The 26,274-nt window shown below is 32.4% G+C and overlaps 3 protein-coding genes and 2 pseudogenes across 3 annotated transcripts; 1 reads left to right on the top strand and 4 right to left on the bottom strand.

The window, feature by feature from the left end:
* The first annotated feature begins 487 nt into the window (after positions 1 to 487).
* On the top strand, positions 488 to 3,609 carry LOC129874543 (uncharacterized; annotated as a pseudogene).
* A 1,841-nt stretch (positions 3,610 to 5,450) lies between these two features.
* LOC129873239 (H/ACA ribonucleoprotein complex subunit 4) lies at positions 5,451 to 7,841 on the bottom strand. The gene is made up of 2 exons (XM_055948289.1): positions 5,877 to 7,841; positions 5,451 to 5,640 (listed from the first exon to the last, which is right to left on the bottom strand). The coding sequence occupies exon 1, from the start codon at positions 7,703 to 7,705 to the stop codon at positions 5,921 to 5,923; it is 1,785 nt and encodes a 594-aa protein (XP_055804264.1). The 5' UTR covers positions 7,706 to 7,841; the 3' UTR covers positions 5,451 to 5,640; positions 5,877 to 5,920.
* Positions 7,842 to 10,264: 2,423 nt separating this feature from the next.
* LOC129872701 (acyltransferase Pun1-like) lies at positions 10,265 to 11,587 on the bottom strand. The gene has a single exon (XM_055947626.1). It carries the CDS (start codon positions 11,585 to 11,587, stop codon positions 10,265 to 10,267), a length of 1,323 nt encoding a protein of 440 aa, XP_055803601.1.
* A 3,171-nt stretch (positions 11,588 to 14,758) lies between these two features.
* On the bottom strand, positions 14,759 to 18,541 carry LOC129872700 (acyltransferase Pun1-like; annotated as a pseudogene).
* A 2,959-nt stretch (positions 18,542 to 21,500) lies between these two features.
* Positions 21,501 to 22,981, bottom strand: LOC129874655 (acyltransferase Pun1-like). Its single transcript, XM_055949973.1, has 2 exons — positions 22,238 to 22,981; positions 21,501 to 22,106 (listed from the first exon to the last, which is right to left on the bottom strand). The coding sequence occupies exons 1-2, from the start codon at positions 22,979 to 22,981 to the stop codon at positions 21,501 to 21,503; spliced, it is 1,350 nt and encodes a 449-aa protein (XP_055805948.1).
* Between the last annotated feature and the right edge of the window lie 3,293 nt (positions 22,982 to 26,274).

Raw genomic sequence — 26,274 nt, 5'->3', positions numbered from 1 at the left:
CGTCTTTATCAGAATATTTTTGCTTCTCACTTCGGTCAATTAGCAATAATTTTTCTGTGGACTTCGTTCTTCGAATGACGCTAGTGGAGACTAATTCCTTCCGGCTAATGAAGATACTACTCCAGTCATTCCAGTGGATCCTTATCAGTTTTTTAAATTATGATCTTTCATTTACAATTTTTTTTTTTAAACTATTGATTATTATCATAGTTAAATCACGATTTTTGTGTTAATTTAGACAAATAATTCTTATTTCATATTCATTTAAAATCAATTATTGGGAGAATGTTCAATTTAATTATTCTAAAATAAATAAATAAATGAAAAACAGTAATTTAATACGTATAAAATATTTGTGATACAAGGTCCAAAAGGTAAAAAGAAAAAACCTAAAGGGCTTAAGTGCAAATATTCTTTTAAAAGTAAACTATAAAACGGACACGAGGAGAAAATGCATTGAGTTGAATATACAAAAACTGCTTCAAGAAACTGATTTTACTTGGAGAAGATAGCGATTTCATTGAAGAAATTCTCTTTTTCATCCATTTGAGCTCTGGGTATGCTTCAAATCCATCTTTTTTCTCATTTCTTGTGTAAAAATTTGATCTTTTTGTGTAAAAGATGACCATTGTTGAAGTCATTGTTGGATTCAGAAGCCTGCATTTCTTGTGATTTTGTGGCTGTATGTATCCTTGAACTTGAAAAATGAAATGTTAGGCTTCTTCATGAGTTAGTCTGGGTAATTGTTTGATTTCATTTGCTGCTGATTGTTTTCTTGTTCTGAAGTTTACTTTTTCTAATGCGGTAGCTGCTCTTTTGCTTTTTTTTTCTTCGTGTTCCCACATTTTGAGTTAACCCCACTTATAGAGAGGCAATATGAAGATGATCTCATTATTATTTTGTGCTTGTATGTATTCTTGAACTTGAAAATGAAATTTTAGGCTTCTTCATGAGTTAATTTGGTAAGGTAGATTGTTTGATTTTCATTTTCTGCTGATTGTTTTCTGTTCTGAAGTTTTCTTTTTCTAATGCAGTAGCTGCTCTTTTACTTTTTCTTGGTGTTATCACATTTTGGATGAACCTCACTTACCGAGAGGCAATATGAAGATGATCTCATTATTATTTTTTAGTCTAAATTAGCTTATTATGTTTCTGAATCTTGAATTGAATTGGTGTGGACTAGGATTTACTCTGTTGCGTGTGATTTATTAAATAGTCATTAGTCAAATGGTTGCGAGTTTGTTTTGACAAGAAAGATTTACTTGTTTCTTGTGCTGAACTGATGGTGTTATTCATCATATGATGTGACATTCAGCTGATACTTGGTAGTATGGGATTGGGGAATTGGTGAATAGGGTTAATGCAGCTCAGTAGTGTAAGGCATTAGGTTTTGCAAGAAATGGCAGAACATGGGTTAGTCAATTATAGTATTCTTCCTAAGCTGTTAAGTGATTTTGCAACTTCTTCTAAATTGACTGCTGGATTTTCCGGTCAGAATATTATCTATACATATGTATATGTTCTGGCATAATTTCCTGAGGAATGCCTAATCATGTACGAAAGCTAGGATTATACAGTAGTTTGCATGTTCATGGAATCTGTGCATAAGGTTTAACATTTTTTTGATCATGGATCGACCTACTGTTGATCTATTGGTTCCTTCTTCTCATACCATGTCTGTGTGAACTCATGCATTTAAGTCAAGGACAAACATCCTGGATTGTTTCGTTTTTTCTTCCCTTTTAGGAGATATCCTTGCATGTGTATATATGAGAATATTCAGTCCTATGTTACCTGGATTCAGGTTGGATATATTTGAGGAGTGATCTCAGTTTCACAGTGAATTTTCCCCTCAGAAGAGCTCTTCACACTCGCTACATTATGGAACTAGTAATATGCTTAGATAATATTAGATTTACATCCCTTCCGAATACAATTCTTGAGCAAGTCAAACATAAGAACATCTTTGGGATAATGAAACCCAAAGATGAAATTCATTCAAGAGATAACTGGTGTCTATTGATGTTATTAGGGATAATGAAACCCCCTTCTGTGGATTCCTTCATCAACTTGTGTCCTAGTAAGATTGCTTTCGAAAATGTATGTGTTATATTATGGAGTTAAGCATAGTGTTTGGGAATACCATAATTTTTAAGTGTCAATGGCTGCTCTTTATCTGATTGATGCTTGTCACTGAATTAATGATGGGTATGACATAATTGCTGAAAATTGCAATGCAGGACTGTGAAATAGTAACACACAGGGTAGAGTTTTCTGTACAATCATTTACAATGTCTATTTTAGCGAAGTTACGCTGCATCACACTTGATGTTACCGGTACACTGATTGCTTACAAAGGAGATCTGGGTGACTCTTATTGCTTGGCAGTCAAAGCTGCTGGGAAGCCATGTCCTAGCTATAAGCGGGTTGATGAGGGTTTTAAAGTAGCATATGCAGAATTGGCTAAGAAGCATCCGTGTTTTGAATTTGCTGATAAGATTCCTAAGAAAAGACTTGTGTCAGGGATTCCTTTGTTAAGGTATTTTGCATGACATTATCTTGGGATATTTGGTTGTCAGTATTTTCATAGATAATGTCAGAAGCCATTTGTTCAATTTAGAGAACAGTGACAGAACTTTTCCGTATGACTGTAGAAGATCTGAACCGTAATTATTTTATGTTTCTATTGATATTGAGTATCCTTTCTTTTGACAGGCAGGTTATGAATATGATGAGGAGACATTTGAGAAGATATTTACACGCATATACAGTACTTTTGGTTCTGCTGAACCTTATAGCATATTTCCTGATGCTATACCGTTCCTCAGATGGCTCCGCGAGAGGGGCATTACGGTTGGGTTGGTCAGCAATGCTGAGTATCGATATCGAGATATAATTCTTCCTGAATTAGGCTTGAAACAGGTAGATACGCGATGGTTCTCATTCTTCTTCTAACATTTTTTGGTTGATCTTAATCCTTTTCCACAAATACTGGAAAACCATGAAGTAGTTGTGAACTGTTTTGTGTGTGTGACCACAATCAGGGATCTGAGTGGGATTTCGGCGTATTTTCTGGTGTTGAAAAACCAAATCCAAGGATATTTGAGATTGCTTTGAAGAAAGCAGGAAATGTAGCACCGGAAGAAGCACTTCAAATTGGAGATAGCTTGAGGAAAGACTACTTACGTGCAAGAAGTTTTGGGATGCATGCTTTGTTGTTGGACAGGTTCAAGACTGCTGATGCTGCCGATTGGAGGAAATCTGGTGCCATTGCGCTGCCTGACTTGATCGCTACGAAAGACTGGCTTTCCTCTGAATAATTGAAATGAAGTGACATGTGAAAGTCTGATAATTGTTTTGCCTTTAATGGTAGGTACATTAGTATTACAAGAATGGTAAAATGAGATAGGAGTTCTATGAATATGATGAGGAAAGATTTGGTTCAATATGCCTCATGCTTTGTTATCATCTCTTTTCTTCTTTCTTTGTGGCAAGCATCCTTTTGCCCAGACAGAATATAGTGTAACTAACTGTTGATTGAGAAGTTGCTACATAAACCACATGCACAATTAGAAGCAATCTTATGTGCAGGTATGTCGTGTCGACCTGGTGCACAATTTTTTTGCAGTTTTATTTAACCAATCCTATATCGAAAAACGAGTTGTTGATGATGAACTTGCTATGGCTATTAAACGTATATGTGTTTTATGCTACTTCACAGGTTTGATTTGTCATATCGCAGTTAAATTTGTCAAGGGCTAATGCTGCAATGCTCACAGCAGTACGCATTTTGTGTTGCGATTTTGACTACGTAAATTAGTCAATTTGGGTGAAGTAGCTTCAAGTTTAGGTCCACTGATAAAAGCCATTTTTCTCTCTATACTTGAATTAGCACCCTAAACAATCCCAGGACCTTCATGTGTGGCCCCATCCCCTTGTCTTGCTCCTCATAATAGTTGAAGGAATAAGTTATTGACTTCTTATATGATTGCCTGGTCAGTTTTTTGGCAATTCTGGATCCAAGATTATTGGGTATCAAGCCAAACAAACACATTTTGAAATTCAACGTATATTGATTCAATGAAGACAATAGTTTAACACTTGAACTACCCTTCTACGATAAAAGTGCTAAACAGAGGCCAAAATCTTTCTACCACCTTGCAAACTTCCTGCCCTAGAAATATATATGTTACTTGCACACCAGACAGCTTCAAACAAAGGCAGTTACGCAGCTGAACAGTTGTAATTCAGCTATTGACATATACATGGCATAAAAATACAAAGTTAGCTTTTGCGATTGAGTTACATCTAATATTTATTTTTCTTTAAAAAGTCATTTTTTGTATAAGAATGTCTATTTAATTTCTCTTTAATTCAAGTACATTTAGTAAGATAATAGTTGATGAACAAAGCAAAGTACAAAAGGTGAAAGAGTGAGTATTCTAATTATACTCTGGTTTGAAAATATGATTTTACGAGAACACACTCCCCATATTTCAACAGCGACTGCCAAGAACTTTTTTTACCTTTTGAGAAGTGGAGAATTTTTATGAATCAAATAACATAAGTCATCCCTTAACTTCAGAGGTGGATAATTAATGTGCTTTGAGTATCGCATTGAACGAAAATAGTCCTTCAACTTCACGTTGCAACTTTCTTGTTAAATTTAAAGTGTTTCACATCATACAAAAAGTCTTTTAAGGAATATTTTGTATCTGGAAAAAATATATTTGAAGGACAAGAATAATTATGCTCATCAACAGCTCAATGATATACGACTCATTAGTCTTTTCAGCCATGACTATCAAAGAGCCAACTTCATGCTGAACAACGATGGGGCTGTACCCAAAAATCCGGGCCCTGGGGGATTAGGAGGAGTTTTCAGGGATCATGGGCTTCAATGAAGCCATTCCCCACACTGATCCTAAAGGTGCGGAACTCTACGCACTGCAAAGGGGACTTCTACTAGCTATTGAACACAATCTCCAACCCCTCGAAATATGCACCATCTCCAACCCCTCGAAATATGCAGAGACTCCACTGAAGTTATTAAAATGATTCAAAAAAATAATCTAATCTATGCTAACATTCTTGATGAGCAGGAGCTGGACGTAAGAGGACTATCTAATGTGTTTAGAGACCAAAACAGAGTAGCAGATGCCCTCGTCAAAGCAGGGCTGGAAAGGAGGATGACGATCCAACCATTTTGCTAGTTCCTCCAGTTTATGCGCAGGAAGAAGTAGAAGCAGACACTTTAGGAACTACTTAAACTCTATTTTTGCTATTCCTCAGGGCCGGGATGAGGCCCAACTAAACCCCACACGAGTAGGCGGCCTTTTTGTTACTAACAACTAGTAATATAAATTAATCCCTTTTGCACCAAAAAAATTATATTATCACCTATTCAAATCTAGGTCAAAAACTACTGAATATTAAGCGAAGCGAACACATTTGAAATTCAAAGTATATTGATTCAATGAAGGACAATAGTTTAACACTTGAACAACCCTTCTAAGATAGAAGTGTGCTAAACAGAGGCCAAAATCTTTCCACCACCTTGCAAACATCCTGCCCCAAGAACTATATATTTTACTTGCACATCAGACAGCAGCTAAATAGTTGCAATTCAGCTATTGACATCTACAGAGCAACAAAATACAAAAACAGATCATAAGAAGCTAGATAACATCTCAAAATTAAGATAGAAAACAGCCTTATGGATTGCAACACTCAAGTCTTAACAAATTAAAAAGGTAAAACTAATGAACTAATAAGCACGTCTATGATCAGGAACTCCAGCTGCAACAAACTCCTGCCAAAACAAGTGAATAAACGGCAAAATTTTGAACAACTACATGACATGCATTTTAACATACATAGGAGCACTCATTTGGTGAAGGGGGCCAAAGACCTTCAACCTCTACTCCTCTTGTGCATCTTTATTCTTCTTTTTCTTCTTCTCCTTCTTCTTGCTTTTACTTCCTTCGTCGCCGCTTCCAACAGCAACATCACCATTCTCGGATTCTTTATCTTTCTTCTTCTTCTTTTTCTTTTTCTCGGACTTCTCCTCATCTGTCGATGCAGCATCATTATTGTCTTTGTCCTTCTTTTTCTTTTCCTTTTTCAACGACTCTACATCAGGGGTTGCAGCTTCATCAGCTTCTTTCTTCTTTTTCTTCTTCTTCTCTTTTTTCAGTTCAGCCTTCTCTACGGATTCCAGTGCTTCCTCAACTATCTCTACCTTTGGTTTCTTTAAAGCACTGGGCGCAGGGGATACATCTAAGTCATCCAATTTTCTCTTGTTAGCCTCCTCCTCATCTTCCTTATGTTTCTTCTTTTTCTTCTCAATCTCACCTGCTGCACCATCAGCATCCACTGCATCAAGATCAGGTTTCATAGTAGCAGCAGCAAGACCAGCAACCATAGCATCCCCTCCGGTGGGTAAAACAACATTTCTCGTCCACTCAGCTGGAGTTTTATCATTTGGCTTGCCATGTTTATCCAACTTACCCTCAGCAACCAACTTCTTCTTCATTGAAGCCCTTGGTCCTAAGCCCCATTTCCTAGGATAAGTATCCCTATCCATCACCACTCTCTTAATCTTTGCAACCACACCATGATCACAAGTGGCCATAACAGCCGTGGTCATCTCTGCGATCCCCAATGCAATGGCCTCCCCTTTTGTAGTCATCAGCACAACCTCCTCTCCAACCTCGACATCATTCTCAAACCTTAGAAGCCCAGGAATCATCAACTTTGCACCATAGCAAATAGCATTAACTGCTGAATCCTTAACCACCAACCTCTTATAACTAGTCAAAACTACCTCCAATGGCATAATGACCCTCCTCAAGTAAGTCTCATCCCTATAGTTATCATACATCCATTGTGCATCCATCACATCATGCATTGTCACCATATTATTCTTCTCACCCAAAATCCCAGACCTCACTCTCCTTAGCTCCTGCATATGTCCACCCACACCCAAAAGCAACCCAAGATGAACACACAGTGTCCTAACATAAGTACCAGCCTCACACGATATCCAAAAAACAACCAAATGCCTTTCAGCATCATACTCAAGCAACTTACTTTCATATATAGTCCTAATCCTAAGTTGCCTTTTCACAGCAGAAATCAAAGGTGGTCTTTGAAAAACAGCCCCAGTAAGAGCTTCAAGTGCTCTAGCAACCTTAGCAACATCAGGAACATCAGAATGCAACCTAGCAACACACACATACTCTTTACCAGCACCCTGTTGGGATTTAACCAAACGGGTCGCTCTATCAATACAAACAATCAAATTCCCAGTAACTTTCGGGTCCAAAGTACCACTATGACCCGTTTTCTCAACGCGAAGGATCCTCTTAATCCAAGCTACGACTTCATGTGAAGATGGGTTAGCAGGTTTATCAAGATTAAGAATACCATACCTTATATACTCAGCAAGCGGACGCTTCAATGGAGAAAACCCAGATGGGAGAGGAGTGTAGTGACCAGTTCTTACATTGAGACGATCGTAGTTTTTCAATAGAATCGGCCATTCTGAAGTGTCAATCGTGGGTGTATAGCTTTGGGGTTTGATGAGGAAATCAACATCATTTTTCTCAATTGGGGTGGAAAATGTTTGGGTTTCGTCCTCATTTTTGACAGACTTTGTTTTCTTTTTCTTCTTCTCTGACCGAGAGAGCTCAACGTCAGTCATGGCGGCTTTCGGTTAGGGGGGAGGGGGGGTAAATTCAGGTAGGGTTTAAGATTGCTTGCTAGGGTTTTAATAGAAATGAGATTATTATATAGGGTGATGTGGAAGAATATCGTAGCAGGGTTTAGGGTTTTTGGATATTTGGGTAAGACTGATTGGTGGTGAAGTGAGAATGGTGTAGAGGAATTAATGGGCCTATTTGAATTTTACTAATGGGCCACGTACATATTTGCACTTATATTATGGGCCCAAAACACAATTGGTTCAATATTCAAAGAGAAGTTATAGGGTTATTCAAATCTACAAAAGCCTAAAGAAATTTGAAAAATTAAGGAAAAACTACCTAATTGAACAAACACGCCTACCATAAATACTAATCTACTCTATAGCTTGAAATAATTATATATTTTTTTACTAATTAATAATTTCGTATCAGATTTCAGGTTAGATACATATACATATATCTTTGATATCAGATACATTCTGAAATATAAATGAAAAGAGAGAAAGAGGCGAGCGAGAGAGTCAATGTATCTTAAATATATTAATGTATAATTATATTTTCTCAAAATATGATATTTATACCCAATTTATATATTAATTACACATCAATAAAAAGGGTAGACATTGAATTGTAAATGTTTTAATCATGTATAAAAAATATTTCAGCACGTCTACAAAAAGTTCATAAATTTGATATGGCTACACTTTTTATGGATTTTTTTTGTAAACTTGTTTCTAGGGCTATCAAAAGTTATAAACACTTTGGGCTTGGCTATATAATTTTTTTTGGGAAAATTATGTGGTAAATATATACTAGTTAATTAGTTAACATAGCTATAGTTTAGCTAATTTACAATTTCTCACTAACATTTACTGTTAATTACGGTTCAAGTTTGTATAATTTGAAATTTTTATAGCTTTTGTATAATGTTATTTTGTATAATATAATTTGTATAACTGTTTAAAGTTTAAATGTTTGTATTTGTATAAAATTGTTATTTCGAGTTTATACAAAAATAACTCAATTATCCGTGAATTATACAAACCCGCGAATTATACAAACACGCAAATTATACAAATGAGACAGATTAAACTATAGGTACAGCCCGTAATATGCAAACTGTAGCTTAGGAGCATAATTAAGATACTTATAGTAGCTATTTGTAAAATTTCCTTTTTTTTCCCAAGAAATTTTCCTTCTTTTATTTTTTTTTATTATATTCCCTTAGAAACTAAATTGTAGCTTACAAGAATATCTACAAAGTGTGGATCTTATCAAATAGTTCATATTTTATATGAATACTCTATTTCAAGTATTCTAGACAAGTTTTTAAAAATAAGGTAAGGTTATCTATTACTATATGTATAAATGATCTAAACAGTGTAAATATTATCAACATATATCATGTTTAGTGTATATTACTCTAAACTCTTTTAACTTATATCCACATGCGGTGTAAGTTTTTTTTTTTTACGCGATCAGGTAATTTAAAGCCTATCACAGGTAAATCTCCATTTATATTTCTACTTTTCAACATTCAACATTTAAGTAATAAATGAGATAAGTAGCAGTAGTTGTTATAGAAGGTAAGTTGGACTCTACAATCAACATTTATTATTCTACCCAAATTATGAGCTTGTTTACCAAAAATACAAAGGATTATCGTTTTTTTTTATTTTCCATTCCTGATTATGCATATCATCATTGAAGCAATGAACAACATATATATACACTATTGAAGTAATCCCAAGCTATATTACATGTGGAAAATCTTTATATTTACAAAAAAAAAAAAGGAAGAAGAAAAATCTCCAGATTTTAGAGAAGGAGAAGTTTTGTAGGATCCATTGTTCATTTTGAGAGCAAGAAATTCTTTTCAAACAACTAATATAACATAATAAAAAAATGAACAATGATTCTTTATTCTAACAATTTTCTTCCTATTAAAAAAGATTAAATTATAATCGTCCCTCAAAGTAAAACGTCATTTTTTTAATGGTTATTAAACTTGCAAATTTGTTAAGTTTGAAATTTTAAAGCGGACTCTTTATTAGATAGAGAAGATCACTAGTTGTCAAGCTTGTACATAGACATACAACAACAACGATCCAGTGAAATCCCACAACGTGGGGTCTGGGAGGGTAGAGTGTACGCAGACCTTACTCCTACCAGTGTAGGACGGCTGTTTCCGAAAGACCCTAAACTCTATAAAAGCATAGAATGAGGTCACATAAGGATAAAAAATTCAAAGCGATATATGAAAACAAATAACGAAAGTGTCACAGATAAATTAGAGTAATCAAAGTACAGAAAATAATAAATAATAACAGAACTTAGAGCACAAGCAATTATAATGCGCTAATGCGCCTACTAATAATGAAAATTAATGAGACTATATACTAGCCTTGTACCCTTGTACATGGACATCTAACGAATAATTCCCAAATAATTAAAGATCTGAACTTTGGAAGATTATCAAACTTTTTCCAATTGAACTGAAAATATTTAGTAGCACGCAATGCAGACTGATTGTTTTCTTCAATTTTTCAAGAACTAGTTTAGAAACTTGAAATTGGAGAAGCAAATTCCATGAGCTCCTCATCACATTCAAATGCCAACATGTGTTGTTCTTCTAAGGTCACCATAGCTTCAACACCATCCATACTCTGATCAGCACTTAATATAAAGAAATTCTTGAATGGACCCATTGGTGCACAGACTCTTTCTGGTTTCCCCCATCCAAAATCTATGCTATACCCCGAAAACTTGCACATGTTGCTGCAGAAATAAGTGTCAAATTCGTCAATCGCGTGTGGTGATTCCATGGTTTTGAGTAGTTTCAACACCAATAAATTATGCTGAACAGGGTCTTTCTTGAAAACTAGCTCGAATTCCTTTCTAAATTCGCGAACCAATCTTGGCAACTTCATCTCCTCATCGTGACTTGCTGATATAGAAGTCACGGTGATGAGATTTCCTATAAAATTTCGCGATAAAGGGGGAGTTGTCATTGGGCGTATATCGACATAATTCACCAATTTAGATGGCCTGAATGAAGTGTTATTGATTTTTGATGCAGCCTTTGTAGCAGATATGAATAGAAGTGCACTCACAACTTCTGCTCGTGTTGGATTTTTGACCCCTGCTTCGACTGCTATTTTTGCTCTAAGGCTCTGTAATTTGGAGGCAGAGAAATGGAACTTCTTATGTACACATTTTTCCAACTTGGAATCAATCAATGGTGCAATTAAAGGTCCATTTGGGGTTGGGAAAAATGTGTCACCAATAAATTGGGGACGAGGGATTTGATTTGGATTTCGAGTTACTTTAGCCCAATCATACATAAAACTTGCCACAGAGCCACCATCACCAACTTTGTGTGACAGACAAGTGCTGATTGCTATTCCTCCACAATCGAAATGGCTTAATTGAGCTATGAGTAGGCTTCCATCGAATGAATTCTTCCAAGGTAAATCTTTCATAAATATGTTGCCTTCTGCATAGTCATGAGGGTTGTTCAGCATTTCGGACATGGGACACTTAATTCGAACATTTAAAAACTCGATACCCCTGTCATTGCATTCGATCGTGGCACTATCTCTCATGCTTCCAGCATAGGGATAGTAAGCTGATAGAGTTGTTGCTAATGAATTTTGTAGTTTGTTAGCTACTTGATCAAGATCATGGATGTTTGAAATGTTGTTATTCACCTCTTGTTGTTGCTTAGAGTAGAAAAAAACTAGAGGAATGTACAAGTGACTCAACGATTGATCGATAAACGAAAGCTTGTGGTATTTAAGTGGAGAAGGGGTGGGAAAAGATGGCTTTACAATGAGTTTTTCAGTAATAGATGAAACAAGTTGTGATGGAGCTACGGCCATAATTATTTTATTAATATGAATAACGCCTTTGATGTACTACCAACTTCAATATACATGCATATATATACACACAAAAAGAAACTATTATAGTATCATACTTGCATTCACTCAATCCTTGGTTCATGTGCAGTTTTTAATATTCATAAAAGACTCAATTAAAGAACCTTGCTCCAACAAGGACAACTAAGTAAGTTTGTTTTTTGTGCTTTTAAGTATGCAAATTCATCAACTCGATTAATTCAGATTTGCACTAGGTAGATCTCCTAAAGAGGATAAATTCTACCTTATGAACATGCTCCATATTCTTAGGGTTTAAAACTGAAACCTCTAAATAAGGGTGAAAGAATACTAATCATCCTATCACACTTCTTGGTGGTAAGGACAACTCAATTGTTATTTTTTGCGCTTTAAGTATTCGGTATCATAAATTCACTAGCTCGATTAATTCAGATTTGCATCGAATAGGAAGATCAGACTAAGGAGGATAAAACGCTACCTTACCAAAAGGTTCTATATTCTCGGAGTTCAAACTCAAAACCTCTAATTAAAAATGTAGGGATCCTATCTATCCTACCATACCCCTCGGTAAAATAACAACTACGCTAGTAGGTGGGTGGCATTTTTTTTATTTTTATTTTTGTAATTCTTGTGAAGAGAACGGAGTTTCATAGGGTGAAAGAATGACAATCTCTCTGTGGCTCCGCTGGTATCTAATGCCTAATTGGATGTTTCAAGATAAAGCTCCATTAACTTATTGAGTTTTACACTGAATCTTGTGGTATTTGTTACAAGCTGAGATTATGTAATTACTAAGCTAATCAAATTGGTTCATTGATTGTAATACTCTCTTTCAGTCCTTCCCTTAAAAAAATAATCATTTGAAAGGATAAGAATAAGATTCTAATCTCAGATTTAATTCATAACCAAAAGGTACTTAAAAAGAAATTTATTGAGTTTGGTTGAACCGAACGTGTGCATGTACCTTGATTTATGGCTCAGACCCCAATAAAGACACTTAAAATGAAACAAATGTAGTACACTAAAAACCAAAATTTTCGCCATTAATCTGAAATTGATTTTTTTTATTCTATTAGTTAGGCTCCAAAACGAGTAACATATATTGAGTCAGGTGGTAATCCAAACGAAGGAAAAAAAAGATACACTTGATTTTAATGTTAATAATTCAGCACTAACATCACCAGAGTCAATTATTGCACTTTCACTCGTAAGCAACTAGAATTCTTGCACGACATAACTCCAACTGGTGAAGTCATTCCGTAGACTCGTAGTTAATTTTGTGATGCTGTTTTTTTTTTCTCCGCTCGATGTTTGATATCTGACAAATCAAATAACTAAAATGGTCATTAAGAAAAACTTGAGATAATGAGTTTTGGAGATTATTCCATATTCTTGTTCTTGTCTTTAAGTTGTCCTCTTCGATTCCACGATTAAATTAATCATCCTTTTCTTGAACAAATTAATGATAGAGACATGGAATTTCTTGTCATATACTTAATCTTCAAGAAGTATGTGACGTTATCTCATAAATCTTGAGGAAACATTTCTCTTGACTGGAGAGAAATTTAATCTTCAATCTTTCATATTTTGTGTTACAAAATTGTGTTGTAGACCGAGAAGTGGACAGATTTATTCTTCCCGTATAAATTATATTCTCTTGCAAAATTAGAGTACCATCATATTTGTTTGATATCGTAAATATAATTCTTCTTCATTCCATTATATTTCTTCAAATAATTTTCACATACTTAAAAAGAAAATTATCAATCAAAATACAAATGAAAACGGAAAGAAGTAGGAAGAAAAACTTTTCATTTCTTTTGTGGTTTTCCTTTTACTACTTTTATACATTCATCCAATCACAACATAGTTGTTTATACAATTAAATTAACATCTCAGGGGAAAATCTGACCATTTTTAGATTTTAATTAGATTTGCTGTAGAAAATATGAAAGAAGGAAGGTTTGTGTAATATTTGGAAGTACAAGGTAGGTATGTATATATACAAGTAGAAACCTCAGGACTTTTATGTGTTCTCCTTGATTTTAAAAGTTCATACATATAAACACTCTGATAATCCATAATTATTTGATACAATTTCTAAGATTAGTACTAAAGTAAAGTTATTTTGTACATAAATAAATTGTTGAATTCTTGATACAACAAAAGCATCTAGTGTTAAATTATGCATGTTCAAATCCCAACATTTAACTATTATTGATCAAAGAAATAACATAAAGAACTTTATCACGACTCAACTAGGGGCGATTTCGGCCATAACATAAACATAGAAATAGCAATGGTGTTTATTTTCAATGTTAGCTAATAATTAGCTTGTAATTGGAGTAGCAAAATCAAGAAATTCTTCATCACTCTCTAATGCTAACATGTGTTCTTCTTTTAATGTTACCAATGCTTCGAAGGTTGGACGGTATAGACGACATGATCAACACAATTTATCTTTGGTGAAATCCTCAACGAATTGAAGTTTTACTAAGTTTTATAACCACACAAATTAATATTACGAAACATTTAAAATAAGAAATTTCAAAATTCTTTGTGTAACTTCTTTCTTAACTTCTGTATTAATCATAAAAATCGAGAGAGCAATGGATATACAGAGGATTAACGGGATAATAAGATATACAACCTAATATATATATATATATATATATATATATATATATATATATATATATATATATATATATATATAAATAAATTGGTGATAGGATTTAAATTCTTATTTATCATTAGTTTAAACAATGTTCAATAATTTTGACTTTATCTATCAAAGTCATTAAAAATAAGATGATCATCCTTCATTATTTTGAGCTTGCACCAATTTTCATTTTATTTCACTGTATACCTCACACTGTCACACACATGCTTGTTTAACAATATATATGTGATTTTTCAAACTCTTTCTTTTTTACTAATTAACACAAAATACACGCACGAGATGTACATGCAACACACAAATATTACTAATATTATTCAATATAGACATTTACGTAAAGCGACTAATTTCATTGAACCACCTCAAAATAGGACTAGTAAATATTAATTAGAGGAACGGAAACAAAGCCAATTAACTTTAAAATCACAACATAAATGAAATATATGAGGATACTCCTAAAAACTTGGAACTAGTTAGGAAATAAACTCAAGAAGTTCCTCATCACGTTCAAATTCAGACATATGTTGTTTCAAGAAGAATAGATTCTTGAAGGGACCATTTGGTACACCCACTCTTTCAGGTTTTCCCCATCCAAAATCAACATTGTAGAATGGATATCTACAAACATTGCTGCAAGAATACACATTCTCATTATTATTTTCAAATGGTATTTTCCCTTTTCTCATCGATTCTACTACTTGTAAGATCAGTTCGTTTTGTTCGACTTGATCTTTCTTGTACGCTACCTCAACTTCCTCCTCAAATTACGAACCAACGTTGGCAACTCAATGTCTTTTTCCTTAGTTGCTGTTGTGGAGAAAATGGACAAGAGATTTCCAATTGCACTTTGAGGTAGACGAGATCTGATCATACTACGTAAATTTAAAAAATGAACAAACTTTGATGGTCGCATAAGCATTGAACTAGTTTTACTTGATGCTGCCTTAATTGCACATTTGCAAAGAAGCGCACTAACAACTTCAGTCCTTGTTGGGTTTTCTACTCCTGATTCTGCTGCCACCTTCAAACCATATCAAATGTGTAAAGTGAATATATATTTCTTTTCGGAAAAACAAGAAACATTTATATAATTTATTTTTCAATCTCAACCTTATTGATTCAATTAGTGGAGTGGTATTGGCTAAGTGAGACATTACTAGTTACGAGAAGTTTTGACAAGTATACTAATAATTAAATTAAGAAAAAAATACCTAAATACGCATCTTATTTCACGATAATCTCTAAAATTCTCTACCATTTAAAAAAAATTCAAAAATCAGCCCTCGGATACATCACTTCTCTCTCATTGATACATTTCTATCCCCTCTCGGATACATCCCTCCCCGATGTATTCGGATGTCTTATCACCTCTCTGATACAACTCTATCCCCTTTCTGCTACATCCCTTCCCTCTCGGATACATCCCTCTCAAATATATCGGATGTCTGTTGATGTATCCGGATGTCTAATGATGTATCAAAAATCCATAAAGTTTAAGGAATTTTTGTAATTTAAAAAAGAGTAGGGAAACAATGTAGAGATAGGTGTCAAAACACACCTAAATTATCACATTTTTTTGAGTTTCATATCTAAATTATTGGGAGTGTGAGTTTCATACCTAAACTATCACGTATTAATTTGAAAAACACACCTCAGTGGTGTGTAGTACACTCTCTCTTTTATTTGAAAAAACTTTGTCACATGGCATTCCACATGAATAAAATATTTCATCTTGCAAAATAAAATAAACTTTTAATATTAGTTAAAAGTTAAAGATCAAAGTATTACTATCCCAAATAAGTATATATTATTTTTTTAAAAAATAATATTTTTTCTAAAAAAAAAAAATTAAATATTTTTCTCACCCAACTCTACCACCTTTCCCCCCACCCCATCCACTCCATCCCCCATCCCTCGACAATCCCCCGCCCTTTTATTATTTTTTTAATTTCTTTTATAAAATATTTTTGAAAATTTTTGAGTTCACCTCCTCCTCCTCTCCTTCCTAAAAAATTGATATTATTTTTATTTTTAGAAAAAAATAAAATTCTACCCACCCCATCTAACCCTCCGCTGCTAATTTATTTTTATTTTTTATATTTTTCTCATTTTGTGTTATATATGTACATATATTTTTAGAAAAAATATTTTTTTCTACTTGCATACCAAATATAACAAAAATTAAAAAAAAAAAAAAAAAGTCTTACGACAAGTAAAATATATATATATATAACACGAAATGAGAAAAAAAAAAGTGAAGGATTATGTGGGTGTGATAGAATTATTTTTTTTAAAAAAAATTAAAACAATATCTAAATTATTATATTGGGGGGGGGAGATGAAGTAAGAATTTATTTTAAAAATTTTACAAAGAAATTTTAAAATAAACTAAAAATTTGGGGGTGGGGTACGGTGGGTGGGGGTGGGGGGTTAGGTGAGAAGAAGTGGTGGAGTGGGGTAAGAAAAAAAAATTATATTTTATTTTATAAGATATTTTTTTTTGAGATAGTAATACTTTAATATTTAACTTTAACTAATAATAATAATTTATTTAATTTTTGTCAAGGTGAAATGTTTTGCCTATATGGAGTGTGATGTGTCATTTTTTAAAAAATAAATGAGAAAGTGTAGTACACACCATACTGAGAGTGTAATAAAAGAGAGAAATGTGTTTCTTAAACTAACAACTGATAGTTTAGGTATGAAACTCACACTCCCAATAGTTTATTTATGAAACTCAAAAAAAGAGGATAGTTCAGGTGTGTTTTTGACACTTATCTCAATAATGTAATTAGCTCTTAACACTAAATTTATGTAAATGACATTTAAATTAAAGGATAGTATATATTACCTTAGCTCGAAAGCCATCTAACTTGGCGGTAGGGAAAATGAATCTTTTTTGTGTTAGGAATGAAAATAATTAGGTGTCATGCGGAAGCTAGCAAAGTAAACCTTGAATGACCATGAGTAAGAAGACAAACTAGAAATATACCAAAAGAGACACAAGCATTTAATGTGGTTTGGTCAACCGACCTACATCCACAAGAGGGAATGAGCAAACTACTATAAATATGAGAGTACAAATAATCGAGAGAAATAATCTCACACAATTCACTCGGAATAAAATTAAAGTGGTTTACACAAGTGTTAACGTAACACTTGTGTCTCACCGTTTCTCCCCCTACACAAAACTCTCAAAGCCGCTAAGATTACATTGTGAATGATACCAAGTTAGAAGGAATAAGCCTCTATTTATAGTCATAAACCTTTTTCTATAAGAAAAAGGACTAGCCAAATATGGAGACATTGTGTTTTTCTTTTAGGAAAAGGAAAACCTAATTATACTAAAATGCTGATACCACTTGTTATGACGGAAGGACGCAAATTCGAAAATAGAGAAAATAAATAAATAACACCAAATTTAACGTGTGAAAAACCCTTCAAATCGAAGATAACAACCATGGAATTTTCGAAATCCGAATTGCTCCACTATAACAATAAGAGGATAGTATATATTACCTTAGCTCGAAAGCCATCTAACTTGGCGGTAGGGAAAATGAATCTTTTCTGTACGCATTCACTGACATTGGATTCAATCTTTGGAGCAATAAGAGGACCATAATTTTGTGTAGTGAAGATAGAATCTCCAACAAATTTAGGAGAATGAACTGGAGTTGTCGTCGTGTGATCACGAGTAATACTAGACCAATCATTAAGGAAATTAAGAATAGAGCAGGCATCAGCAATCTTGTGCAATAAGCATATACACTGATGGCTATTCCTCCGCAATCAAACTTACTTACTTGCACCACAAGTAAATTACCACCTTCATAATTATTCGCCCAAGGCAAGTCCTTGGGAAAACTATACTCTCTTTATGAAACGCATCAGGATGATCAAGAATTTCAGACATGTGACATTTTATTCGAGCACTCAAAAACTCAGCCCCCATATCATTACAATCAATGGTAGCATTGTCTCTGAATTTTCCAGCGAAAGGATAGTAAGAGACTAGAGTTTGTGATAGAGATGTTTGTAGCAAGTGAGCTATATGGGAAAGTTCATGAGAATTGTTTGAGTGCTCTCTTTGTTGTACTTTTGGGTAAAAAAGTGCCATACATACTACTGAAAGATTGTTCGATGAAAGATAGCTTGTAAAGTCTAAGTGCAGGAGGGGTGGGAGAGGAAGGTTTAATAAAAGATTTGTCACAAATTGAAACAAGTGATGGTGACGATAATAATGACAACATAGCCATATGATAATTGAATACAACACTACTTTAGCTCTATGCAAATGCTACTGTCGATTTGTCTCTCCAATTTTTATGCATAGATGAGACATATATTTATATACACACAAAAGGAACTAAAAGCCCGTTTGGACGTGAGGTTTTTTTTTATTATTATTTTTTTGGATCTCTCAAACCTGTCGTTGCCCATTCATCTTCATTGAAAGTTACAAGAGGAGGAGGACACGGACCTAACCTTCAAAAAACTTCAACTTCAAAACTTTATTTTTCAATTTTCAAGTAAATCTATGTTCAAATGCCTACTAATTAAGGGAATCTTAATAACTCAGTAGATTGACTATTTAAACTTTTACCTTATTGGTGAAGGTTCGATTCTCCTCTTATAATCTTCTTGTCCATTTTCCCTTTCCCTATTTTGAGAATTAAAAAAAAAAAAGTACGTACACAACCTAAAAAAACAAAATTAGATTGTCATATATGGTATAATCTTTTAATTTGTCCAAAAGATTCAGAAATGATTTGAGTTTATACTTTTACATTTAATTTTTAGTGGAATAATTTATAATCGTAAAATATTATAACATATTTAATTTTAGTTATAAATTATAAAAATCTTTATTTTCTTCATTTTATTTTTCAATTGTATTTTTGTAATCTTATAATTTCACCAACATTTTTTTCTTTCTTTTTTTTAGATCATTTTTAGCTAGTTGACTTATAATATATTAATCCCAGATTTTGTGGCTCTTCTTCACGACACAATTTCTGATCTCAGATTCAGGGTGTGTTTAGAATGAAGGAAAATGTTTGCTAGGAAAATAAGTCGGTTTTTTATTTATCTTTTTGTGTTCGGTAAGTAAATAAAAATATTATATTAAAAAAATTTATTTATAATTTAGACAAATATTATGAAAGATGGAGAGAGAAGGTGGGGGCGTGGGATGATGGGGATGAGGACTATGGGGTATGGGGTGAAGATAAGGTAGGTTAGAGGGTGGGGAAAATCATACAAATCACAATCAATGTAAATGTCACTAGACCAACAACTTGTTTTTTCAGAAAATCATTTTCTTCATTTTTATGAAATTTATTTTTCTATAAAAAATAATTTTTTTAAAATATTAGATCAATCAAACATGAAAAAATAAAAAATATTTTCTTCATACCGAACGTACCCTTATAGGTTCATATACAAAAAGCACTTGGACAAAAAAATATCTTCTTAATGTGTCATTTCCTTTTTCTTTTTTTTTTTTTGTTTTGTCTGAAAATGGATTAAGAAAGTAAATTGTAACAACAAATTCCAGAAAAATAACGATCTGGAGAGTAGAGACGTCTAGCATACTGCTCAATGGCTTTATTGTATTTGTATGATTTATGTGAGGTGGTAAAATTAGCCCTATAAAGTTACAACAAGCTCAATCTATTTGTGTTTAGATTAATTATTGACTCATTCATCAATTAACTTAGTTTATTTCAGCTCAACTCATTATAATTTATAAAAATTTGACCTAAAATTTAGTCCAAATTAATTCGTTAAAAATCTTGTCAAAATAATAAGTTGATGATTAAATTTTAGGACAAACAACACAAATTCCACTAATTTAGGAGCTAATTATTTTTTTTTTCCGTGAGATTTTCGATATTACCAATCCTGTCATATTTCGCACATCAAAGGCTCAAAATGATGTATCTACTATATCCAGATTCATGTATTTCGGAAGCATATTAATTAGATACATCTGATTAAGTGTATCATAATAAGAAAGGTAATTGAAAGGCATTAATTAAAAGGTCCAAAAGGAATTCTTTTTTTTTTTTGAAATTCTTTCTCTTTTTCTAAATTTGACATGTTCGATCGGACGAGTTTAATAAATTTTGAGTAACTTTTTTTGGGGTCCAGAATTTGAAGTGCTAATGATTTGGAAAATTGTCTCTCTAAATTCTCAGAGATTAATTTTCTTCACTTTTTTTTCTGGACTTAATATTTTATAATATCAAGAAATTGGGGTTGATTCTGGTTTGAGAAACGGCTTAAAACAACACATACAACTTTAAAAACGAAATTTAGTTTTTTTTTAAAAAAATTCTTTTCTTTGAAAAATCAATTTTTATTCCACTTTATTTAATGCATTTTGACTGGATATAAAATTTAATAAATAAAGAAAATATAATAATGTTTCAAAATTTTCTCCATTTGTATCTAAATTTGCCGGCATGTTTGTTAGATATATGAACTTTTATGGGTGTATATTTTGTCAGATACATATAATTTTAACTATGAAATATGTACACTTTATCAAATTCATAAAAAAAATGAAATACAATGCGTATATTTTGTCAGATTTGTGTACACTTAATTAGATATATTGATAAAAACTAGATACATTTTATCTTAACTCAGAAATATGTACACTTTATTAGATTAATAAACTCTTATTCGGATACATGTGTATATTTTGTTAGATACATGTACATGTAATTAATCAAATACATTGATAAAAAAAATAGACACATATAATATTAATTCATAAATGTGTAGTTTACCACAAAAAAAAAATTCATAAATGGGTCAAATACATCAACAATGTGCTAATGTGCCAAATACATCAATAATATACTAAATACATGTTGGAATCATGTTTTGTCAGATGTCAATAGATGTACTATGGCAAACAATATATATTATTTTATGAGAAAATGTTCTGATATACCCTTCAACTTTGCCATTTAAAATTAATATAACCCCGTTATAAAAATGGTTCATATATACCCCTACGGTTACATAACAATATTATATTATTGGATGAGAGCAACATACTAAACAAAGCAAGAAAATAAAATAAAAAGGTAGGTATGACTAGTAATTGGTAAACAGTAAGGAGAACAACCCCCATCAAAATGACACAACAGAATAAATATCATACAGAAATTCGACCATTTACTCCTAAAAACTTGGAATTAATTAGGAAATAAAGTGAAGGAGTTCCTCATCGCATTCAAATGCAGACATGTGTTGTTTGTGCAACATTACCCGCGCTTCCAGGCCTAGTCCAGTTTGATAATCCATCAAGAAGAAGAAATTCTTCAAGGGACCATTTGCTAGAGACACTCTTTCAGGTTTTCCCCATCCAAAATCCACACTGTAGTATGGATATTTGCAAAGATTACTGCAAGCATACATTGTACAATTTTCATCCTTATTTTCAAATAACATTTTCCCTTTTTTCATTGAGTCTATTACTTGTAAGATGAATTCATTTTGTTGGACTTGCTCTTTCTTTGATGCAACTTCAACTCCTTTCCTTAGATTATGTACCAATCTTGGCAATATCATCTCTTCCTCGTTATTTGTGTTAATTGCTGACGTGGAAAATAAGGACAATACATTTCCAATAGCACTACGAGGTAGACGAGGTTTCATCATAGTCCGCACGTTGAGGAAGTTAATCAACTTTGATGGGCACATTGAAGTAGTTGTACTTGATGCTGCCTTTGTTGCACATTTGAAAAGAAGCGCGCTAACAACTTCAGCCCGTGTTGGATTTTCTACTCCCGATTCGGCTGCCACCTACAATCCCAGATATCAACTCAAATTTTGTCAAATAAATTGAAACGGATGAAATATTAAATATCTTTCTTAAAAGTTACTACAACATGAAGAAAAAGACAATAATAATGGACTTGTTATTGTATGATTACCTTAGCTCGAAGGGCATCTAGCTTGGCGGTAGGGAAAATTAATCTTTTCTGTATGCATTCACTAAGATTGGACACAAATTGGGGATAAATAAGAGGACCATAAGTTTTTGTAGAGAAGATAGAATCTCCTACAAATCTAGGAGAAGGATTAATAACTGTTGTCATCGTGTGATTACGAGTGAGACTAGCCCAATCATTAAGGAAACTACTCACAGAGCAACCATCACCAATCTTGTGTGATAAGCATACACTGATGGCTATTCCTCCACAATCAAACTTACTTACTTGCGCCACAAGTAAATTACCACCTTCATAGTTATTCGCCCAAGGTAAATCCTTGGGAAAAACTATACTCTCTGCATGAGATGCATCAGGATGATCAAGGATTTCAGACATGTGACACTTTATTCGAACACTCGAAAACTCTGCTCCCATATCGTTACAATCAACAGTAGAATTGTCTCTCAACACTCCAGCGTAAGGATAGTAGGAGACAAGAGTTTTTGATAGAGATGTTTGTAGCAAGTTAGCTATGTGGGAATGTTCATGAGAATTGTTTGAGTGCTCTCTTTGTTGTACTTTAGGGTAAAAAAGTGCCAAAGGAATATACATACTACTGAAAGATTGTTCGATGAAAGATAGCTTGTGAAATCTATGTGTAGGAGGGGTGAGAGAGGAAGGTTTGATATAAGATTTGTCACAAATAGAAACAAGTGATGGTGATGATAGTAATGAAAAGGCCATGATTAATTAATTGAACAAATCACTCTACTTTAATTCCCTAACTCTATGCAATGCTCCTGATTTTTTTTGCCCTCTTGCCATTTTCATGACACACATATATATACACACAAAATTAAGGAAACAATGTAGGTATTAGTGGTATCGGTCCCAAAGAAAGAAATATTTTTATATTATATTCAAAATAGCTTAACTTTACATTTTCTATTTTACACTCAATGAAATGATATATAAGTATATAACCATATAAATATTTATCTTATTTAATTTTAGACTGTTAAGTCTTAAAAAAAAATTCTTTCACCACGATTTTTTCATATATCTTTTAAATATTTTAAATTGTTAATTTAGATGATTTATAAATTTTATTCCAAATAATTTGAAAATTCTACGTTTAAATTCACACTGAAAATTACAGATAGCTTAACTCTCATATTTTTAATGATATCACATAAAGTAATCAATACAAATAAAATATTTTTTTAAAAAAAATCATTCCCATTCAAATGTTGCCAATAAAATAGGACAGAGGAGTACTACTATAGTCACCAATTGACGTATAGTTGTTCTTGTTTAAGGTAAAATATAGACGGAATGCTTAAGGATCACCCTAAATTTGATTTGTTTTTTTCAGATCCCGCTAAACTATCAATAGTTAGGGTTTTTAGGTATTCCATCAAATTTAGAAGGATCTTTAGGTATTATTAGGCCTAAAATCTAAATTAAAATGCGCAATACCTCCAATGATTGATCAATGCCAGAATGAATTGTATGGCTAGTGATTTTTCCATTGATGGATTACAAGTTAGTTGCTGTACAGACAAGGGTAAGGGTGTTCACTGTCGGTTTGAATTGATTATTGATTAAAATTAAAATTAAATTAATTTTGTTGATTTTTAAATTACTCAAATTAAAATAAATCAAATATGATACTATACATTTATCGATTTGATCATTATTATTTATGATTTAATTTCGTTTGATTGTTTAATTATAAATTATACACAAAAATAATCAAAATACAAGATGAGGGAATAGAAATACAAAATTAGTTAGCAAACAAAGATTAACTAAACAATCCACCAGCCGCTTATTATGGCCCTGCAAATCTTGAAGAGGTTTGATTTTTATCCAACAACAAGAAATCGGGATTGGATGTTATTGCTTTTATTTTATTTTTGTTAGTTCTAGGCTTGGACATGGATTGATCTTTTGTTGGGCTTTTGTTTTAAGTTGTTTTGCTTTCATAAATAAACTTTGAAGAAAATATATATTATAAAATAGTTGAAATTATTCATATAAAAATAATATATATTATGTATATATATAATTCTAAAAAAAAATGTATATACTTTGTTGTTTCGATTTGATTATATCTTCTTTTTAAATAAAATTAAAATTAAATTAAATACTATCGATTGTTAAAACTATAAAATCAGATCAAACTCAAACAAAAATTGATTAATTAATCAATTTAATATGATTTTTGTCCAATCATGAGCGCCCCCAAGTAAAGTCATAACTGGTTTGGCCAACACTGAAATATTTGGTGCGGGGGACCTTTTCAATTGTTGGGTGGAGAAAACACTGCAACTAAAGTTTGATATGACAATTAATATGAAAATAAATTGGATACGAGAATTTTACGTGAAAACCCTTCTAATCAGCTGGAAGGGAAAAACCACGGGGTAGAAGGATCTCACTATTATAATATGGAGTACACTGCTCTCAAATACAAGGAGAAAACAACAATTAACACTTCTCTCTTGTAAAAGGAACAACTACTAAAGAGGACAATCAAGACTACAATATTTATCTTGGTGTATATCTCTCTTTGTATTTTTACTCACTTTTTTGAATGATTTAAATGAGGGCAGAATGCCCTCTATTTATAGGAATCAAAAACGCATAAAAAAAAATTACGCGTTGCAATTTCCTCTTTTCTGCCAACCATCTTTTCTTCACACGTTTATATTTGTCAAGCATTTATCAAAAAGAGTCTACATTTGTCAAAAAAAAGAGGCAGCCTTTGTCAAAAAAAGAACGCAACCTTTATGACTTTCTTTCACCAATTTGATACAAATAGCATGTATCAATTTATACTTGGCTTGAATTCATTGTTAAAGAAATGGGTAGTCGATCCATCCTTAAATTAGAAAATGTGTGCTAAATAAAAGTCTTCCAGTTGAGAAGAATTCAATCTATTTTGTTATTAAAGAAATAACAAGGAAAAAAAAATCTAAGTCCAAGAAAAATAAAAACTAATTATCAATCTTCATACACCCAGATGTCTAACAACATATATATAATAAATAATATTATATAAAAATGTATATATAATTTTTATACATTTTTATTCTCTTGCTACTTGCTAGTGTATCATACACATTTTTTTTAAAAAGCTACAATTTGACCAATTTCGGTGGTATAGTACCATAGAATAGGGTGTTCAACGTGGATATTTATCTATTTAAATCATCTTATTAGCAATAAAATAAAAAGTATAAAGTTGAATTATTAAATATTAAATATAAAAAAGTTTTATTTTTAAAATATTTGACTAAAAAGACAGAAAGGTCATATAAATTGAGGGAAAGGAGTAATGTAGATATTATTAATTACGTATTTTTGTTTTTTTCAAGATATTTGTTATGTACTTAGCTTTCGTACTTATTATAAACAACAAATTTTTGAATCGAGAAAAATAAATAATCAAGACGGGAAAATTGGAGTAACAAAGTGTAATATTTGATTTCAAAATGTAGTGCGTGTTATAATTTCTATGATAATCCTCTGATTTTTCAAATAATATGAAATATGTTGAACTTGAATTTGATTTAGAGTCAAAGGCTTGAATAACTTGATCTTGAATCTTCGTATTCAAATTTGGATTTGAATTATTCTCACGAACACTTGTATGATTATAACGAATAATAAATGTAAACAACTAACTTGATCTTGAACTTCTTGATATTTTTCTTCGTTCTTGATATTTGCGGCATTTGATCCACGAGCTCTCTTCTTGCTTCTTCTTCTTTTCAAAACTCATATCTTGAGAATAATGAGGAGCCCTATTTATAATTATAGGGAGTGGTATGCCTGTGTGATTTGATTGGTCGATTTAAACTGACTAATCAGATTCCTTTGGTGAAGAGCTTTAATTTGGTTGGTCAGAACATATCGCATATACACGTGACATTATTTTAGTGGCTCATTTAATTTAACTTGAATTGCCACATAACTTTGACATGTGGCATTATTTTTGTGGCTTATTTAATTTAACTTGGATTGCCACC

The sequence above is a fragment of the Solanum dulcamara genome, chromosome 11 (genome assembly GCF_947179165.1).
Source record: "Solanum dulcamara chromosome 11, daSolDulc1.2, whole genome shotgun sequence".
NCBI lineage: Eukaryota > Viridiplantae > Streptophyta > Magnoliopsida > Solanales > Solanaceae > Solanum > Solanum dulcamara.
Note: the sequence above shows the minus strand (reverse complement) of the source record. Positions and strands in the feature narration are given on the sequence as shown.